Raw genomic sequence first — 22243 nt, forward strand, 5'->3', positions numbered from 1 at the left:
AGGGGGGCTGTGTTTTTTTACCCCTTCCCCTCCAGAGTTATATAGCAGGAAGGCAGGCAGACAGGCTATTTTGAGGGAAGACATGGAGAGACATCGGTGTATCTCAGCAGGTATAATTATCCCACAGTGGAAGAGTCACAGCATGAGCTGATTGTCTTCAGTCAGAGAAGACAAGCTGCGAGGAAAACGCTTCTGTGGGAAGACCTCGACCCTCCAGCTCATCACCAACACTTATGCTCTATTGTTTATTGAGGGAGTCCAATTGACAGACACGCGCGCACACGCACACACACACACACACTGCTTGACCCAACCCCTAGTGGCAGGTTAAACACCAAGATTGTTCTGCCCTGCCACACCTCATCAGAGTTGAACCTCACTAGAGAATCGTTGGAAGTAAGTGTGTGTGTGTGTGTGTGTGTGTGCTTTGCGTGCCTTCTTGTGTAGTTGATTGTCCTAAGGTAGCCTGTCAGATGAGCTATTTTATTTTACTCATTTACACAAAAGTTGATTTTAGATCTGCCAAATGGTTCTTGATTGACGCACTATCTCAGATCCACTTTCTCTCTTATTTAAAGCACAATTGAATCTTGATTCTGTTGTGTCTAGGTAGTTTCTTACAATCGCTAAATTTAAGAAAAACATCTTTTACCCAACAGTTGCAACCGCTAAACCACAGACTCCCGTGGAGCCAAAGTTACTCTATCTCGACTGGTTTAATGAGAGAGGCCAGTCACAGAGACAAGGTCATACAAATATACTTGCTTATTCAGCGCCTAAAATTATACAAATCCCTAAGCTATCGTAGAACTAAGGGCTGTGTTTGTGTAATAGAGATGAATAACAGGGCAAACATAACAAACAAAAATATAAAAAAACAGCTATTTCTACACTCATTACTGAATTTTCCGTTTAAAATATCAATGCAACCATTGAAGTTTTCCACACGTTTTGTGTTGAAACTGTGAGCAGCTTACATCAGTTTTTGGTTGGCAATGTTTATCAGTATGAAAGAGTCTTCATTTACCCAGAATACACAGCAAATCAGTTTGTCCTTATGCAACCACACTGTGACTGGTTGCACAAAACCCAATATGTTCAGCCACTCTTACTTCCATTTGACTATGCAAGTTAGCCTAAAAGTTAGCCAGGCTATCTTTGTTTTCCTGTTTTACTCATGTGGAGCATTGCGGTAGTTCAGGCAGACATAAAAGTCATTTTCTAGTCACGTGTTCTCTTTACAGTTCAATCGTTCATGTCGATGACCTATCCCACTCATTTAGACAGGCTATATAATCATTCTTTTCACTCAAACGCTCACACTACTCCATGCTCTGTTTTACTTGCTTGACAACTGCCTCCGTCCCCCCCCAGTCTATTACAGCATTTGCATTAGGTGGGTTGTGAGCTGTGAGTCTGTGTCTCAGATTTGTCCCACTGCCAAACAAAATGCATATCATGTTGAAATAAAGCACCCTGACTTAAATACAGTCAATGTCACAACATAGAGGAAAAAGAGCCATGAGAAAGCAAAGAGTTGTTGCAGGACTTGAGAAAGCCAGTGGATTATTTTTCTTTTCCCATATTTCTTTCACTCATCACATTTATCTTGTAAACACATTATATGATAGCTGACACTGTGGGGGAGTGAGAGGGGAGGGGTATGTCATGAAAAAGAGGTCAGAATCGAACTGCAGACGCTGCAGTTAAGTGGTTTTCACCTTAACCGCAAGGTGACCATTAAGCCCCATAAGTAGCCTAATTCAAAACATAAAGTGTATGTGTGTACATGTACATACGTATAGACATATAGTAGATAATTCCACTGCTTACTTTTGGGCTGTTTTTTACAATGCATTTCTATATATTGCCATTTGAAACTGAAAAAAGTCAACATTAGGGACAGTGGGACTCATTCTCGGTGCAGACTCTTTGTTTTCAGTGTCTGCTGGCTAAAGAAGGACTCTGCAGCTTCCAGTAGCTCTAATCTTGTGGGACAGGAGAGAGAGCCACTCTGAGAGAGCTGGCTGAGTTTCTGTGTGAATTACTGTCACTCCCCACGCACTTATTAGAAACCCCAGCCCCTGTGGCTTTACACAGACCTTTAATTAATTGGCTCGGAGGACAGCTTGGCCCAGATACAATATTTGTGTCTTTGTGTGTCTGTGTGTGTGTGTGTGTGTGTGTGTTAGTAGTGAGGTGAAGAAATGCTTTTGAAATAAAAACAGTCCATTTTTGAATTCACAAATTTTTAATTCACTTCAACACTGAATGAACTGAGATTTCATTGGAACTGCGTTTGAGTCTAACCCTGATTCCTGTCATACAGAAAAGCACAATAATATCATACGGAGTGATCGACATAATAATTAAAAGGCAGGTCATCTGGTTGAGTGTAGCAGCCAATCAAGACGGTCAAACAGGAGACTTATCAGCTCTCAGATATTGTTTTGAACACATATTTTTACACAACTGCACCAGACATTGAACAAAAAAAAACAAAAAAACAGTTTGAATTCTTTTTAAATACTCTTGTGATTGGATTTGCCTGGCACAATGAAATGAACTGATTTCACTGAGTTGTCCAAAAAGACACAAAACAAAAAAAACAAACAACCAAAAAAAAAAAAAAAAAAAAGACAGCACTCTTCTGGCACTCCAAACTGGCTCAAACACCTAAAGTCACTCAGCAAAATAAAAAATAGATGTATATCAATAACAATTTATCCCATTTTGGGTATTTACAGACATTAAAAGTGAAGAATAGAGTCAAACTTGCCACATTTCTGTAATGGCTCAAAAAAGTAGATTGTCATCAACTGCAGCAAAAAAGCACAGTTTCGCTTTCTTATTTTACTATTTCTCTTTTTACCAAATCTCATTTACTACTTTTGGGAAACCAAACTATAAAAATAATACAACATGACAGGACTTTTCTTTAACCCAATAACACTCAGTAACTGCTTCTTTTCATTTTCTTTCACTCCTTGTCTTCCCCTTCTTTTAGGGCAGAGCGCTCTTAATGTCTCTTGTTATCCAAATAACCGCCCTGTTCCGAAAACCAATATTTAAAACCATGGAAATAAAAACTAAAAATAGCACGCAATGACTGCAATTCTAACCATAATAACAACAATAATAACAATAATGATAATAATAATCATGGATAAAGATAGCAATAAATAGGGTTGGTGAAGTTTAAGTGCGGGTAGGTGTGGTGAAACACAAGACTGTGGGCACCAATTAGAGAGAGGAAAAGGGGGAGAGTGAGATGGAGAGGGAGAGTGGAAGGGATGGACTACCGCACATAAAGTGACTGATTGTTTGGTTGCTGAATCTCCGCTCTGTCCTTCCTTTCTTGACATTTTTCTCGCCACACAGACGCGGGTGGAGCCAGAAAGGGTTCAGAGTCGTGGGTACACAGGCCCGAGTGTCCCTCCACGCCACATCCTCTTGATGTCGGTCCTCTTGCAAAACTGTCCGCTGCTCCTCTCATGAGTCATTTTTCAACCCTCACCGTTTTTTTGTGAGCCATCGAGAGGAGGTACGGAGCGGCGGGAGGCAAGAGTACAACACATCCACAAAATATCTTTGTGAACAATAAGTGCTTCATAGGACTGGTAGTGATTCTGGAGTGTGATGGTGAGGCGAGGGCAGCATCTGGGGGGTGGTCATTTCTTTTATCCCCGCAAATTAAACGAAGGTGAACAGCGACCGCCGTCCATCCGAGTTCTCAGGCAGGCGACAGCATTAGCAACATCAGTGTGTGTCCTGAGGATTTATAGGATTGTAGAGGTCTCAGAAGGCCCCAGGATCCAGTCCATAAATGTCACTCAGCGGGGTGAATTCAACCCAGCATGTAGGGAGTATGTCCTATGTGACTGTGCTCAGACTTTAGAGACAGAGGAGGAGAACAGTTCTTCTGGAGTGCCTTTTGCTGGAGATTGGCTGATTAGGAGAGAGTCCTGCGCTAATTTTGGTTGTAAAGATTTTTGTGTCTAGTTGTGTGTTGAAGGCATGAGCAGCAACCTTTTTAATGAGAGTTTGTGACTGACTTATTTAAATGTTCCTGCTGGAAAAAACCATTAACATATACACAATCACTGCCGTGTCACAGCACACTGCAAACCTGCTGTCTTCTGCTGAGGTAAATTACAGCTGTCACTCTAAAAAACAGGTTTTCACAGATGTTTGTCTGAGATTTATGAGACTGTCATGATAAAGAGTGTGTGGTCAGTTCAGCGATGGACAGTATTTCAGCCCATTGTTTTCTTGATTAATGTGTGCCTACGTAGACATTTATCTCTCACAGTTTCTATACAGCCGCACTCCATTTATCAATTCATTATCAGTTCCTCATTTCATTATCATAGACTCTTTCTTTGTCTTGTTTCCTCTCCCTCTCTCTTCTTCTCCATCCTCTCCTCTCTGTCAGTCTCTACCTCTGGTAGTCAGCCTGCTCTCTGGGACTGGATGAGGAGCTCCCTGGAGCCAGGGGGCCACCAGGCCGGCCATGCCCCTTGTCCTTGCCCTCCTCCTGAGCCATGTTGGTCCCCGAGGACAACTGGTTGGAGTTGGAGCTGGATGAGGCTGGGGGCTGGTTCCCACCACTCCCCTCTGTGGACTGGTAGATCTCCTCAGCTCCGTCCTCACTGGACTCTGGGTCCTCTGAGCCCGAAAGCAACTCCTCTTCCCGGTATTCACTGACATCCACACCTCCGCTGGCTGCAGCTCCCTCACTCAGCTCCTTGAGGCGGCCGTGGTGCTTGACATGGTAGCGCTGGTTCTGGAAGAACTTGATGATGGTGTGCTTGGGCAGGTCAAGCTGTGCCGACAAGGTGTGGATGGCCTCCTGGTCTGGATACAGGCCGACATCTTGGATGAAGCTCTGCAGGATACCCAAGGCCTCCAGGGAAATCTAAAATGCACACAGCCAAGATTCAGGAAGGTTAGATGGAGAATGTTTGGTAAAGCCAAGAGACACAATAAAGAATGATCACTTTATAGGTCCTGAGAGAGAAATTGTCCTGAACTGTACCTTAGTGCGTGATCGTGGCTTCTTGTTACTCCCGGCACTGCCAACATTGCCTGGCTGACATCCACCTGCAGCCCCTGCTCCCACATTCTGTGACCCCTCCTCATTCACCGGGGCAGGTAATGGCTCCTCACGCATTGGAGACAGGCGGTGCTCCTTCATCGGAGCTGGGGGTGGTCTGTGGAGTGCCTGCCGAGAAAGACAAAAGAGCTGATTAATGGGGCACAGTGACCCCTGATCAAGACTGCAGCCAGGAATTGTTTTAAAGTAAACACATGAAATAATGGTAACCATGTTACCACCCAAAGCTGCACAATGTGTCTTTTATCTTTTCTTTTTCTTTCTGTATTCTGTTCATTTATGTATGCATTATTATGCTCATAACAAGAATAAAACGATATGTACGAAGTATATTCTGTACCTTACAGGACCCTTGTATGATGCAACACATCCTTATAAAACAACCAGTAACCTGTTTCCCTCCTCCAGCACACAGTAGCCAGGGCTGCAGGGTGAAGCGAGGGTGAGAACAAGTGTTTCACAGCTCACAGAGTGTCACCGTCTATTAACCAGCTCTGAGGCTGGCATTCAAAGTGCTATGTGCCCAGTGTACCTTTGACCTAATGTGTGTAAGATTAGCTCTAGTAAAACGCCAACCACCTGTCTGCCGGGAAGTCTCTCATTTACAAACTTATGACACCCGTTCACTATTTAACTAGCTCATTCAAAAACTCAGAGGGACAGATTGCAGAAGGAGAGAGAGGACAAAGAAATGTAATCATCTTCTATCAGTAATTAGATTAGGCCCGTAACAACTGCAGTGGTTGTACTTTGATAGTGGGAGGAAAAATGTTAAATATGAGATACACTAGTTGATAAAACTATTTATATAAATTTACTAAATAAACACTGTTGCAATACTGAAGGTTTAGTAAGACGTCACACAAATTAGACAAGGCAAGTTATTTATACACCACCTTTCAAGTGAAAAAGTAAAACATCTACAAAATAATGAAAAGGTAAAATATGCATAGTAATAAAAATAATATAATACAGCCCCAAATTTAATTATGTAAAATCAGCGGTAGAAACATTTTCAGCTTTGATTCCAAAGAGTTTAGAGTCTGGGTAGTGCTCAGATCTGATTATTCCAGATATGTAATACATAGGAACAAAAATCTGCTTTGTGGTGCTTATTTTTAACTTTAAGAACAGTAAACAAACCATCAGTCACTTACAGTCTGGAACAACCTCATATAAACCAATCAGTGATTTATGAGAAAATAATATAATTTAAAAATCAGTGCCGTGATCTGAGAATGACCAAAAACCACAAATGTGTTATGTTTAACTGTATACACTTTTAGTACATTCAATCACTTTTACCAAACATCCACTACTAGGTTCATAGAAACCAAAACAGAGTTACAGATGGACAGAACTTTACTTTTGTGTCACGCAACTTTTGTTCTTCGGATAACAGAGAGTGCAATATACAGATCTGACACACAAATGGATTAAGAATGCAGGAACAAGAGCTCTTTCCTGGCATATTCTTTTAAACCTAGTACACTATGCTCCTGTTAGAGGGATAAAATGTTACTGATTGGTTAATGTCCATACACAGGGCAGACTAATTGGTCTAATTCTTAGGCAGCGTTGCTAGGAAAATACCTGACTGTTTGCATTACCTCATCATTCCATGGAAACCTCCTTGCTTAATTTTTGTCCAATTATCATTAATTTCATTATTATTAATTTCCGAGAACTGCAAAGCCAGTAAGACAAGATACATCATGACCTTGGTGATAAAAGGAATGGTTATCAGGTTCCAGACTACTGGACATTACCACACACTTTCCCATAAGAAAGTGCTGCAATCACTCTCAGCATTTACAACATAGATGATGCTCAATCATCTGCTTTCTCCTACAACGCTGTCGCTATTCTCTTCTGTCTGTCTTCTGTCTTCAGCCTGTCTTCAGATGATAATCTCTCTTTTTCTAACACTCCGTGCACAATATGATTTCATGAACAATTGCAATCTGACTATAAGTAATATATTTTATTGATCTATCATCTATCTATCAGGTACCGTATTAGTTATGTAGATAACATAGTTTCCTTCAACAGTGTATATTGAGCCATTGGGAACAAGAATAAGTAGAAGAGGCTCAAGAATCAATCTTTGGGGAACTCAACTTATCATTTTTGTTTGCTGAAACCATGTAGTTACTACACAAAGTAGTTTCTTTTTTGTAATGATAGAAACTAGCATTCAAAAAGCTAAATCAAGTTGACCAACTATCCATTGTTTTATCAAAAACACTGTGTTTGTCCTTCACTGACTTATATTAACTCCTTCTGATTGATTTTCATAATATTTCAGGTGAATTTTATAAACTGTCAGCTGAAAATCCAATTAAAGCCTTGTTTAAAATAATCAAATTACCGCCACCCACCACTTTGATCCAGACTGAAATTCTCAGTAGTGGATGGATGAACTCTAGTGACTTTGGTCAACCCATGACTTCTCCTCTATAGCGCTACCATGAGGCTCATTGTTAAAAATTTTATGTTTCACGTCATCCTGAGTGGAAATTATTTTCTTTTTTTGCGGAAAAACCAAAGATAGAAGACCGAGTGAGAAAATTGAGCAAACGGGATTAGAAGCTGTAGAAAGAGGCGTAGGAGAAAATGATTATAAATAGAGACAATGAGGGTGGGTGTGGAAATGTGTTTATTATTCTGATGGGTGGAACTCTGACTGACAGAGAGGGATCCTCTGACAGCCAGTGTGAGGGCTATTTGACAGCAGTGTGGAGGGCAGGATGAAGTGTTGGGAGGGAAAGTGATGACTTTGGTTGTTTGTCAGAAGGTAGTGGCTGTTGTGAGAGCGTTGTGGTCGTGTCCCGCCCGCTCGCTTTAAGAGCAGGGAGGGGCCTCCCCACTGGAATGCCCAGCTATAAATCTGTGGCGCATTAAAATTAAAGGACCCACATAAAGATAATAGTCATTCGCTTTTCTCTCCCTCTCTTCAATAATAACAGGGTATTACTTAAATAATATTGAGGGCAGGCCAGACCATGAAATTGCTCCAATTTCATTCGCAGGGGCTTTATTTCCAGGGGGGGAATGACCAATTTACAGGAATTCAGTAGGTTTTTAGGTTTTCCTTTTTTGTCATTTTTCTCTCTCCCTCCCCCGTCTTCTCTTTCTTTCACGCAAAGTGACGGTTTTAGATATTGAGAAAAGCCTGTAAGAATGCTGGAAAACCAACAACAGAGAGACTTAGAGACATAGGCCAGAAAAAAAAAATATATCTATTCCTGCCCTAATGAGGACCACACAGCCACAAACATTCCCCTTACAAACTTACTGAGACACTTAATAACTAAATTGAGGGTAAATCATGGAGAGGATTGTGAAACCTACCCTCCCTACCCCACCCCACCCTCCCCCATCCACAGACCTTCATCATTTCTGAGCTTATTTGGGCTGACAGCAAGGACTCTTGGATCAATCGCCACACACACATGCATACACTGATGGCGGGGCCTGGTCTCCCTCATGCACTAATGATGATGTTAGAGAGCAGAGCCAAACACAGGGCTGGTTGGCTCCTTCAAAGTTCATCTCACAGGACTTCTTGTCTCTCTTCCTTCAACTCTCTCTTCTTCTCACACTCCTCTTTCATACCTTCCATTTTTCCCCGTCTAGTGTCTTTTCCTGCTCTTCTCTACTACCCTAATATACTTTCTCTTTCCTCCACCTCCCTCTCTCCTCAGGTCTAATGCATCAGGACACTAATGAAGTGGGTCTCTGCCAAGCCAACATGACTCCGCGTCCAAATCAGCCCAAAACTGGTGGATGCCAGGAGTCCCCCACCTCCTCTCTGTGTCCTCCTCCACCTCTACCATTCCATTCTTATTTCCCTCACTCCTCCTTCATGCTGTCCCTCCCATTGTAGCTCCCCATTTTTTACAACCCGGGGCCATCTGTTCCAAAATATATACAAAAATATGGACTGCTGCATAAATCTGTAATAATTTGTTTCAATAACAATCGTGCAAAAACTGTGACTCTGGCACATAACCAGCAACTCTCAATTTGTCGCGTCACTGTCTTTTACTGGAAGCTTTTTCTGAGCTCTGAGCAGAATGACTTTAGATGTAATCAGCATCTTCTTACAGGAGGCAACTCAACAACTTTTGATGTGCAGGCACATAATATCCAGGTGAAAACCATTAAACTAATCTGCCTCTTTTTGTAAATATCGGTAAAAACTGTAATTAGTCATGGACTGATCATGATTACCATCTCTGGGACAGCTGCCCTTGGGACAGAGATGCGGGTAAAGAGGGTGCAGGGTGTCACTGGAAACTGCACATATCAATGTCCAACAAATCGCGTCAAAGTACACGACACAATAGGTTGTTTGTCAATGTTTGCCAACATTACCCATATCACCATCTTTTGATCCTGCGCACCCAGAGTGACATCATTTTGTTGGTGCTTCTCAAAATGCATGTGAAAATTATGAAAGTGATTCATATGGCTGCTTTTTAATCTTCCACCCCTATGGTTAAGGGTTGGTTAGCTTTAAAACTACTTGGTTAAGGTTAGGGAAAGATGGTGGTTTGGGTTGAAAAAGCACTTGGTAAAATCATAGGTCTGACCTTAACCAAGGTCAGACAAAGATCACAGTTAAAAGAAGAACTACTTGCTTAAGATCAGGGAAAGGTCGTAGTCGCGGTTAAAATAAAACAATGCTGACTGTTTGTATGAAACAGAATAGTGGCATTTCAAAGTCACTGGCTTTGTTGAGCCCTCTATCTTTTGCTATAATGATGTCATGCACCTTCCTCCTTTGTTTTCATAATCACACGACCATCTAGTCAGGTAAACATAATGAGCAATGCCGTCATTTTTCTGGTGGGGACAGTCTCCATTGGATGCTTACTCGTGTTGTATAAAATGAGTAATGTGCAGAAGATTGTAACACATGTTGTTATTCCTACTTCTACTCCTTCACAGTATTGAGTGTAATTTGTTTCTGAACAAATTAAAACCTCGTCGCTGATTCCTGAATCTCACAGTTTATTTTTAACTTGTATCCCTCTATGTCATCCGAAGCTTTCACCTTCATCCCTCCCTCCCCTCCTCGTTACTCCTCCCACTCCTGACCGTTACACTTTGGAAGAAACTGCATGTCACTTCAGCGCAACACAATACAGCCCTGCTCTCCCCAAACCACAAGCGCTGGAGCCCCGCGGCCAGACCAGCTCTTCTCATGTCGTGATTCAATATTCCTGAAAAACGTCTCTTTTTTCCCCTCTTCTCTCCGTCTCAGTCTTTCCCTTTCTCTCCTCTTTTTGCTCTCTCTCCTGGCAACGTTGTGAGTGCACTGCAGTAAAATGAAAAAGTTTTCTTTTAAACGTAAATCAAGGCAAATTACGGTGCAGGACTATGAAAGAATTATAGAACATAAAATATTCATCTTCTCCTTAATGAGCTCTGGTCCTCCAGGGCCCCTGACTCTCTCTCTCTCTTTTCCTGTGTGTGTTGGTGTGTGTGTTTTGGGTGGGGGTGCAGTGTGTGACCACCAGAGACACCATTAACACTGAGATAAATATGTAATGTAGGAAAAATCACTTTTCTGTTAGTTTTGTGCATGACTTCACCTTTCCTGTTAATCAGTGTGTATTTTTTCTCTTTCTCTCTGCTTCTTTCTGTCTGTCTGTCTGTCTGTCTGTCTCTTTCACTCACTCTTGTCTCTTACATTTGAATAAGTGTGTGTGGTTTATTTCATGAGGACTGGAACCAGGCTAAAGGAGTAGATGAGTCACTGCAGTTTCCTTTTTTTGTAAAATAATGCTTCTTTGATGAAAAACTGTATACACGTAATGTTATTGAGGCTAGCTGGGAGTGCAGCTTAGTGTGTGTGTGTGTGTGTGTGTGCGTGTGCATGTGCGCGTGCACGTTCGTCCGTGTGTTTGTCTGTGTGGTCATACACGTATGTGTATGTGCATGCACACGCTTGCTTTGGTGCATATTTTCTTCATTCAAACTGTGTGTGGTATTCATTCCATTTATCTGCAATTAAACAATTAAGTTAATTGTGGTTTGCCAAAAAGCCCAAACTCCACCCTGCAACAGTGAATAAGAGGCCACCAGGATGCCATGAAGACTGGAGAGACAGAGAGGAGAAAGAAAGTACTTCCTCACAAAGTGAATGAATGAAGACTGCATATGATGTGACCTTCTATAAATGTGTCTATTGGAAATTAATAATATGGTAAAAACCACTTAAACCATGAGTTCAAGTTCTGTGTTTTTACATGGAGAGTTTTCTGTTTGGTGAGCTTATATTGACATTTTGGATCACATTTTTAAGGAAATTATCTATAAAGTGTTAGTGAATATTGATGAATATTCTATATTTTTCTTATTGTCAACAAACCCCACTAAAGGCCAAAAACAACAATGTGTTTGTCCATCTCAATAATTTGTGACTTCCCCAGACTTTCTTTCGGTTTCAGCCACAAGTCCATTTGGCTCCTACTGAAGATGTAAATTTGGTCACAAATGCAAAAAAAAGCAAAATGATCCCCTTAAACAGCTGGGCACTGTAATTTTTATTAAATGTTACTCGCAAATGTTAAAGAGTGCATTTATTTGAGACTATTTTCAGCAGCGAATTTGTGAGTAAGTAAGTATTTATGGCAGTAGGATGGTGAGTGGTATGGTGGATGTGGATGATATGTGGGATAGACTCAAAATAAACAGTGCCCATGTTGTAATGTAATGAAGGAACATGTGACATAGTGCAATAGTGTGGCTCATTGATGTTTCGCCTGATGAACTATATCAGGCTTTGGATCTTGTTATATCCTGCATATTTACCTTATTGCTGACTACAATAAATTTGCATTTCATATTTAAAGTGGAATTTAAATTGATGTTAGATATATAATTATATATGTATATATACACATTACCAGTCAAAAGGTGTGTCCAAACTTTTGACTAGTGGAAGTGGAATGTTGTTACACTGATTTAGCACTTTTGTCCAAAGTGACTTTTTTTTTTTTTCCTCCACATACGTTTGGAACAATTTTAAGTTCAAAATCACAATAAATGGACAACCTGCTCCACAACATGAGCTACAGCTGCCTCCCACACCCTTCAACAGCAATCAACAAAGCCAACAGGCCTTTGTCATGACGTTGACTTGTCACAGTGGTGAAAGCACAGGTGTTACTAATAACATTAACAATGGCTTTGCTCTATTCAAGTGCCCCAGTAAGCCATGGCAGTGTGACAACGAGCCAGCATTCACAATACCAGGACCCTGTAACTGAAGCAGCTAAATGGAATCCAGCCATCATCAATTTTATTATTTACACCTGTGCTTTTCCTACTATGATGTGTCAAAATATCCTCAGTGAAAAAGGCCTGCTAATGTTCGATTGATGACAATGATTTGTCTCCAAGAGATGAAGGGTATAACAACCTATAGAGAACAATGTTATCTTTTAAAGAGGCACTCCCTGGTATTACACATCAAGATCTGTTTACTCTTCGTTGGAAGTGTTACAGATGGTGAAGGCAATATTGTGGCTTTGGAAGGAGCTCTCCAAAAGTTTTTTTTACAACACATTTTTAACAGAGGGCTTGTGTTATAAACTGGGGGCGTGGGCATTTACTGGGCAGTGAGGATCTAATGAACATAGCTGGAAAACATCTGTAACTCAAATGCACATCTGATAATCACCTAAAAAGACAGATGTGAGTTTTTCATTGTCTTGACAAGAGGAATTTGTTTTTGGTTTGGCAATAAGCACCTTTGTATGTGATGTCAGTGAAGCGCCTTTGGATTAAAGTGAGACACATAGAGGAGGAAGGGCACAGTAGTTGTTACTCCTTGTTCTAGTCCACCACTCCTGGGGTCTCAGCCACCGTGAGTGGTCATACACATGCACATAAACACCCCCAGACTTGCAGCAGAAATCAATTTAGCAAAAACAATAAAGAAATTATTTATAAGGGCAGACTCTGCCAAATTAGCTGTGGGACGCACTTAACTGCAAAAGCCGTATGAATAAGAGCTGTGGAGCGAGCACCAGGACCGTGTCAGTCATGAAGAAATGTGACGCTGCTGGGGTTACTTACACACGCACACACACACACACACACACACACACACACACCTGCAGACTTAATAGACACACTGTAACACAGTTGGAGAGTCGGAGAGCTCCCTACATGCAGAAATGGCTCACGCTACTGTACATACAGTCCAGTCCAAACACACACACACACACACACACACACACACACACATCACTGAGTGGATTTACTGTACAGCCTCAGAGGGCAGCACTACATTCATATTTCATATGTATTTTGTGGTTGGTTGTTACAGTTTTAGAGACCCTCTTATTGTCCATACACAAAAGAGTGCTCACATTACCAACTATCAGTGTGAGATTTTGTGTACTGTACGTGCATGTGTGGCAGATGGGACACATGTGTGGTCTGTGGTGGCAGGCTGACTGGAGCCTGAGGTTGGACAGCCTGGGGGGGGGGGGGGTCTGAAGACAGACAACATGAATACACACATACAGTACACACACACACACACCTCATCTCCCATTAATAAATCACCAGTGTTTCACCACAGTTCATCGCTCTGTGTCTCTGAGGGTGGTTGAGGAGTGGCGAGGTTACAACATGGGCGTTATGAGGGTAAACTTTATTTTTAGTCTTAGCTGAGAGTGTGAGAGGAGCAGAGGAATGTGTTAATGGTGCCACCACAGCTTCCTCCCCATCTTCCCATCGGCCTTTAATACAGAGCTCAGAATGGGAAGAGAGAAAAATCACTTGGTGGTAGACTGGAGGTGGGTGGAGCTGCAGAACAACCCATATGATTCGTGTCGAGATACTAAATGGGAAGTTTCAGCATTTGCCTGGTTTTGATTTATGGCATATGGTATATACTGTATGTGGTATATAATAGCTTTGCATTGGGGGACAGGGTGGGGGCTAGTGGTTAGAGAGACTATCTTTCAACCAGAGGACAAGGGCTCAAGCTTATTTGAGTAAGCACTGAATTCAGTTTGCGTGATGACACTGACCTTTGACCTTTTTACAGTGCAGTCAGTAAGTAGAAGGACAGTGACATAGTTTCTGTTGTTTTGGCTCTGGACTCCAACAGATTGGATATAAAATAAAACTGTGTGGTTGCCCTAACTTTCATTGTTAAAGATGTTTGTGGGTGTTTTATGTTAAGTGAAAAGTGTTGTGCTTTTTGCTCTTTTTATACATTGCCAAATCTCAGTTTTAGGACAATGCATGAGGGCAATGAGCCTCTCAAACATCAAGACAAGGCAACCAAGGAGGTTTTCATGGCCAAATTGATGATTGTTTTTAACTGGCCAAGTCAGTCACCTGACCTCAATCCAAATGAGAAGGTATTTTATACTTGCTAAAGACCAGACTGAGGGCAAAATGCCCCAAAAGAAAGCAAGAAGTAAAGATGGTACTAGCAGAGTATCATTAGGTAAAAGACAAAGTATCTGATGATGTTTGTTCATCGTAGATTTCAGCCTGTGACTGCAAAGGGTTTATTAACTATGATGACTTGAGTTTATTTTAAAGTATGCAGCTCATTTTTATCTGTAAAATTGGGGGACTATGTTCATTTTGGTTTTATTAAGTCCAATGTTCAGAGCTAACACAGCAAGAGCTGCATTTGTAAAGGCAAGGGAAGAAGAAAATATGTGTTGTTGTGTTTATTTTCACCCTTCTTTTTTGTGGTATCTGCCACTTTAAATCAATAGCAGATAAGGTATTATCTCTACAGCCTAAGAATAATAAAAAGACAGTGAGAAACAGACAGATAGACAGGCAGGCTGAGTTCAGAGGATATCATTGTAACAGACAGTAGGACGGCTAATGAAAGCATGTCAGTGTGTTTCCTGCATTGATCTCCCCTCTCCCTCGGCACCTCCTACAGCCTCAGCCTCCCTCCTCAAAAACTAATGGGGCATTTCCTCCAGTGCCACACCACCCAGAAACACTGTTTACTCTTCAATGCACTGGGGCACGCACACAAACACTCGTGCACACATACAGTACATACAGTACAGTGCAAACTTAAAGGAACAAAAATAATGAGCAAATAATAATAAATAATAAAGACATGATTGGCTGCAGAGGGTGGAGAAATACAGTTTTGTATTTCTTCAGTCAGTGGATTTACAGTACAAATGAGTGATTGCTTGTGTGTCTGAACAGTATATGCAATGTTTATGCTATATGCTATATGCTATTAGTGGGTATTTGCAGGACAAGGTGTTTACAGTCAATTTCAACAGATGTAAATATTATGGGACGAGATGCCGTTGCCAGAAATCTGTTTTCAATGTGTTTGCCAGAGATGCCGGGTGCTAATAAAACCCATTTAGGATACATATATCTCATATAGACATGGAGATACGAGATGCACGTCAATGTCAGCTTTCATGTCTGGTTTTTACCTGTGTGTCCTGTGGCAGGTGGAGGACGGTGTGCAGTCTCTCTGTGTGATGGTGTCTGGACTCCTCCTCGTACGCCAGGTCTCTGTCAGCCTGCGGCAGCGTCAGAAACCTCCGGATGGTGCACAGGTTTTCCCACAGAGTGCGGTTCTCTGGGCTGGGGTTCTCCTTCCACCGGAGCAACTCGCACAGCCAACCCTGGAGAAGAGACACGGATGGACATGGAGAAAGAAGGTGGGGGTTAAAGAGTGAGGTGGAGTCAGGCAGATGTCAAAGAGATGGTTTGAGATTTGGGGAAATATGCTTATATGCTTAGTTTAAAAATTATATATCAAGAAATACTGTTGTATGTACTTCAGTTTTTATACAGACTAAGCAAAAGAGATAAAGTGTGTTAGTTAGTGAGCTTTAGCACTGTTGGTAGGCAGATTTTTTTTTTTTACCTTTGGACAGAGCCAGGCTAACTGTTTCCCTCTTGTTTCCTGTCTTTATGCTAAGCTAAGCTAACGGGCTGCTGGATGTAGCTTCATATTTACTGTACAGATGCAAGGGTGGTACCGATCTTCTCATCAAACTCTCAGCAAGAAAGTAAATCCCAAGATGTTTGACTACTAAATAGAGTTTGGAGGGAAGGGAATTCTGTTCCCCCAAAATACTGTGGGCTAGTATTTTCTATTTCATGAACCTTTTACATGGGCTCTCTCCTGCTGTGGGGCCTAGAATCGTACAACCTACTACCAATGACACTGTTTGAAGAAGGATAATAAGAATCAAGAAAGAAAAAAAGGAAAACTTGAAGTGTGGGCTGCAGGACAAAAAACGACAGACAAGAAAAACATCAAACACGGGGAGACGAAAGAAGTATTATATTTTGTGAAAAAAGTTGAAAAAGTTGTGAATGTGCAGGGCGTGTAAAGTAAATGTGGGAAAGGAAGATGGGGGAAGGAGAGACAGAGAAGATTCAATTATATCTGCTAGACTGGTTCAGTTTGTGACACCAGCTGTTGTGTTCAACCAGCCACCTCGGGCAGCATGCACCGCTAATAGCCTGATCATCTCTCTCTTCCTCTCTCTCTGTCCTTGTGGCCAGCTGCAGCAGATGGGTGCACTGAGCCGTGACCCTCAGCCACCCCCAGACCCACCAACCTGCATGGGGGACCTCGCTAACCGCAAATACACAAGCATGCGCATATACTGTATACAAAATGCACACACCGCGCATATTGCTGTGCCCACACTTACACCTGGTATCTCACATGCTGCTGCCCTGAAACACAACCCACTGGTTGAATAAATTTGTCCCTTAAATAGAATTATTTAGCTCCTCCACCGTCTCTGTCTACCAATAAATCATTTGTGTTTTGTTCCTCTCGTGTTTTAGAGGAATGATTACAGCCAGCAAGAACTGTGAACTTATCCTTTGAGATATTTTCAAATGTATACTTTTTTTCTCTATATTTTCTCTCTAATTTAATATTCGGTCCCTTACTCAGCCAGCCTCTCTAGTGGTCTGGGGAGGGAAACAAGCACGTGTCTCCTCTGGCATACTTGTACCAGTCGCTGCAAATAGTTGTTCTGTCTCTCATTAATCTCTATCTAACGCTTGTGTGATGCACAAATTTGAGAATGTTTTTCTGCTTTCAGTGTGAGCTCTGGCAGGTCTAGCAGATTTATCAAATCTAGCAAACCTCTCCATTGCCTGGCAAAATGTAGAGAGAGGGTGGGTTTGGCATGCGCTTCAGGAAATATTAAGTGTTCATATACAACAGCAGAGGACTGAATGAGGAAGTAATCAATCAGTCAATCAACTAGTCCCACAGCTGATGTGATTAAACAAGAAAGAGAAAACTGATAAATGGAGAAAACATGGTGTAATATATTTGAACAATGAGAATGTGACACATTTGATATTGATTTCCCTGCCTTTTATCTAAGACTTGACATTTTGTGGCTCCCGTGTTTCCACTCACTCCCTCACCTGGCTCTTGTTGGCGGCCACCTTTGCGAACAGAGCTTGGGACACCTTGGCTCTCTTCATCTCCTGCTGAATTTCGTCATAGATGCCTGACGTAATGTTGACCAGTGATTCCAGCTTCAGCGGGAGGTCCTGGGCCGGGCCAGAAGGCTTTGGCTGGGAGAGAGAAGTGACACATGATGGAATACACAGGAAGTACAAATTAAAGGGATTTTGTATGATTAATCTTTTAAGAGGAAAGCTTGGATAAAAAATAAATATCATAAAGGCATCCCATCTATTAGTTTTGAAATTCTAAAGAACTTATTTAAACCTACTCAGAGATTTATCCACAAAACCACATCTTGTGTATACATATGAGGAAACGTTATCAGCTGATGATCAGGCTGAGAGTAAGTTGCTCCAAGAACAGACACGCAGCGTTCCCTGCGAGCACATCTGCAGCACACGTCTCCACATGACATTTGTTTACAGATCAAAGTCATTAAGTCCCTCTCTTTTGTCTTTCTTTGTTGTTTCTGTTTGAATGAACATGTATTGGCTTTCAGAAAGCTTGTATACACAGTGTTTGAAGTTGTCCACAAGACATGTACAGACCAGCTAGCTTACATTCCCGCAGTGTAAACGATGCTGAGATAATTTTACATAGACATAATAAGAATAGCACACAAATTCACCCAGAGCCATGAATGGGCATTTGCCCTGACATCAGAGAGAGAGCGTCTTATCACTGACGTTGCTAAATTGTTATGTGCAGATGGAAAGAAATTTCTAAATACTGTATAATGTCCTTTATGTTTACAATATGCTCCTATGATAGCTTTGAAGTTGTTGTCCCATTATAAATGGAATTTAAGATTAAAAAAAAGAGAAACTAGCTCTAAAAAAACTGAGTGCTTCATGTGCTGTAACCTACTTTGTGAGGGCAAGTTAAAGATTGTAGATAACTCACTGAGTTGGAGATCTTAGTCTTGTTCTTCCAGATGGAGGCCCAGGTATCAGGGGTTATCTGGTCATCCAAGCTCCTCTCCCACACTTTCTATGCACACACACGGGAAACATGGCATGTTAAAAATTAAGCACGTACATCACTGTGATTACATTTGCAGCTTTTATACAAATCCCACAGTTTTTTTTGGGGGGGGGGTTTGGGTGCCACATGGCAGTTGCAGATGCAAAGTGTGAGAAGACACTGCAGTTAAAACTTACTACATGGTCGCCTGTGCAGCACTGGGGACCTGAAGCTAATCAACCAGACTACCTGTAGGCTGGTTTTACCTGTGAGAGGCGTGGAGCACCAGGGTTTGAGGAGTTGGAGGCAGGAAGGCCGACTGAAGGGTTCATGGTGCGCTCTCTCTCCTCCTGGTAGATTCGGTCTCTCTCGCTCTCCGGCAGATTGAGGAAGTTCTGCATTGCTTTTAGATTCACCAGCAGGGATTGCGAGGCGGTGCGAGGGTCCTCCTCCTTCCTCAGGATCTCTGACAGCAGGCCCTGATCAATGCAAACACACACACACCAACCCCTTAACTTTGCAAGAAGGACATGTTAATGCCTCATTTCAATGTTTCCTTAATCACCAATGTCAACTGGTCAACTAATGAGCAGTGAAGTGGATTATCCCAATGCTTGTTCTCCTTCTAAATGTGGGATGATTGAGCATTTGCTGTAGCAGATGCTTGGCACTGGAGATATATGATATATAGAAGGGGGCCCATTGTTTTCAGTTCTTATGGTGACTGTTACAAATTTGGTGAAATTTGGAAAAAAATCTGTACAGTTTGTGGTGCAAACATGCAGGGAAGAAAACATACCTTTGGGTGCATTAGGACTTAAAATCTAGGTAAATTTCAGAGTTTATATCTATACTTTAAAAAAATGGTTACTTTTTTGGTGGGAATTGGTCAAAACTGAAAACAGTAAGCCTTAGACGTACAGTTTTGACAAATGTATTGGACACACACATACATGTCTGTACCACACATATGGATTCATACAAACACATTCACATACACACAAAACTTACTAAAACACACCTGGCCTCTACTCTATACTAGTAGGTCTATGAGCCATCTCCCATTACATTGATCTAATGGGGCGTGTAGTAACCAGTTTAGCACAGCCTGAATGCATCAGGTGTTTGTGCTGCTGCGAGGGCGGGAAAGCAGACTCAATGACCCAGCAAGCTACCCTGCCACGCTTCCATTAATCCTACTGAAAATACCACAAGGTGGGTGACCACAAAATTAGCCAAACCTGGTGTGAAAAATTATAAGTCTATCAGTGACGTCAATCGCCATTTATTTCTATCAAATTCGGCAATTATCTCTTCTCACCTGATATGTTGACATGAACGTGACCTATGATCAGATTAGAAAATGTAGCTCAGTAAGCAGCAGGGGGATATTTTGCTCTTGCCACAAAGCCAACGCGGGATGCAATATATTCATTTTCAGATTTTCTCAAAGTCCCTCTCCATCTTCTCTTTCTTGTTTAAACTATCTGAGGCTACACTTTCCCCTGCTTGATGAATCTCCTTGCCCTTCAACTCCCTCTGCGAATTTCACCACCACAGTTTCCCAATTTCTCCTAACCTTCTTGACCACAGTCTGTCCTGTTTTCCTACCTGTGTGCGGTTGAAAGCCACACGGGCGAACACGGCCTGGGAGACACTAGCTCTCTTCAGCTCATCTCTGACCTGCTGGTAGATTTCAGAGGAGACCTCAGCGGCCGAGGGGTTGCTCCCAGGATGGTCACCGCCAGCTTTGGATGAACCCCGAGGGATGGGCGGGTGGTTGAGGAACTGCTGGTTGAGGGCCTGGGGATGCTGGTGGGCCAGCAGGCGGCTAACAGCTAGCTGTTGGTTGATGAGGTGGGCCATGGCGAGCTGTTGACGTACCAGCTGCGGGGAGAGCTGAGGGGAGAGCAGCCCACCTGGTCCCAGCAGGGGCTGAAGGGCACCAGGCGGGGGTGGAGGGGGCGGAGGAGGCACCTGGCCCGTACGGAGAGGAGGGCTGTGGTGGAGGGGGCCGTGGGGTGAAGGCTGTTGCTGGGGAAGAGGAGGTTGCTGAGGTGGCTGGGAGGGCGCCTGGGGGTCTCCAGATCCTGCCTTTAGAAGGGGACTGCTGGCTCCCAGGTGACTGAGCTGGGCCAGGCCTGTCAAGTGAGGAGGAGGTCTCTGGCCCAGCACACAGAAGTCCGCCATGTTGTCTCTCTCTACTGGAAAGGAGAGGATACAGTGCAGTGAAACAAACAGCTTTACATTAACACAATGTCAGAAAAACTGAAAAGATTCCTTACTTTTTATGTCAGCAGGATCTCGTCCAGACCACATCTTCTCCAGATAATCTACTGCTCAACAAAACAAATACAGAAAGTCAGTCAGAAGGGAATGTCCTGGTGTTGTATTCATGCCGATGTACATAAATGACTGAGACAATGTAACCTCTAAGTCCATTTAATCAACAGAGTGAACTTTGAGGCTCAACTTCTAACCCGACGTGAGACAGAAATCCTTGTGGTGCTCAGAAATAATGGAAACTTAAAACATCTCCAATTCCTGGACAACTGGGCAAACTCCATCTACTGATGCAGATCATGACATATGACTGTAAGGACAAATGGCCCAGAGCAGTCCTCATCTATCCTATCATTATACCTTAAAAAGTTACCTATACTAGCTTTGACTGTCATAACAGTCAATTAGACAGCAGTGACCTCTGGATGTGACATCTGGAGCAGAGCAGTATGTGTTACCCACTGCCAGCTAAGGAGCAGTACTAGTAGTGGAAATGCCAAGTATAACGTAACCTAATGCTCCTTCCTCTGTCAGCCCGTAGGCTCCACTATTACCCCATGCTCTTTCACTTTCTCTATCTCTATCCCTCTCTCTGTTCAGGTTCATGTGATGATTATAGTGTATCTTCCTAGGAGGTAATGGTGGAGTGTGACAAGCTAATGTGGTTGATGGGATGATCCTGACAAGTTAGTGGGAAGAAGAGTTTTTACAGTTGATTTGTTTGAGAAAAGTCAAAGGACTAAGTTGCAGAATTTCTCTGCAGCAGTGGTTCCTAACCTTTTACACAAAGTCATTTTAACTTCTACCCCTCATCACAAGTTGCACAAACCACTACATGTTGACACAAGAGGAGGCTGAGGAGGTGGAGGGAGTTCAGTGTCTGAAAGCAGGCCACAGTATAGCAGCGAGGATACAGAGCTCAGAGTTGTTGTTATATGGAAGAATGGAACATGTGAATACCATCAGGATCCATAGGTTATGATTTATAGTTCAGTGTTGGATTTCACCCGTTGAAAGTACCACGGCAGCACTAGATGGATGTATCGCACTTGTTCAGGTTTGAATTATATTCCTCACAGTTAACTGTGTTTACATGCTTTCATTTACTCTATGATGAGAGCGACGTCACATCTCTTTACTGAACAGAACGGTTGTGCAATTGCTGTGTTTATGTTCATCCATTCACTGTGAGAGAGTGGTGATCATGTGATGTCTTCATTAGATGTGTGTTTGTTAGATGTGTGTTACTGAAAAACAGAAGACTTTCAATTTCCTCATGTTGTTTTCAATCTCAACAATCTCCACTGGCATCAGAAACAATTGAACAGTGATTTTCCCTTCTCACATTGTTTAATTTGGATAGTTTTTAGAGTGCCATAGATGTACCAAAAAAGGCA

General features: G+C 42.3%; 1 protein-coding gene across 1 annotated transcript in view; it reads right to left on the minus strand.

The window, feature by feature from the left end:
* Positions 1-2232: 2232 nt before the first annotated feature.
* Positions 2233-22243, minus strand: part of satb2 (SATB homeobox 2) — a 46269-nt gene continuing 26258 nt past the window's right edge. The window contains exons 7-14 of the mRNA XM_044366637.1: positions 20849-20899; positions 20175-20767; positions 18830-19042; positions 18504-18590; positions 17555-17707; positions 15580-15774; positions 5039-5224; positions 2233-4918 (exon numbers count right to left, since the gene is read on the minus strand). Coding sequence (XP_044222572.1) covers positions 4439-4918; positions 5039-5224; positions 15580-15774; positions 17555-17707; positions 18504-18590; positions 18830-19042; positions 20175-20767; positions 20849-20899 — 1958 coding nt within the window. The 3' untranslated portion in view covers positions 2233-4438. The remainder of the gene's footprint in view (positions 4919-5038; positions 5225-15579; positions 15775-17554; positions 17708-18503; positions 18591-18829; positions 19043-20174; positions 20768-20848; positions 20900-22243) is intronic.

The sequence above is a fragment of the Thunnus albacares genome, chromosome 11 (assembly GCF_914725855.1).
Source record: "Thunnus albacares chromosome 11, fThuAlb1.1, whole genome shotgun sequence".
In the NCBI taxonomy this organism is placed as follows: Eukaryota; Metazoa; Chordata; class Actinopteri; order Scombriformes; family Scombridae; genus Thunnus; species Thunnus albacares.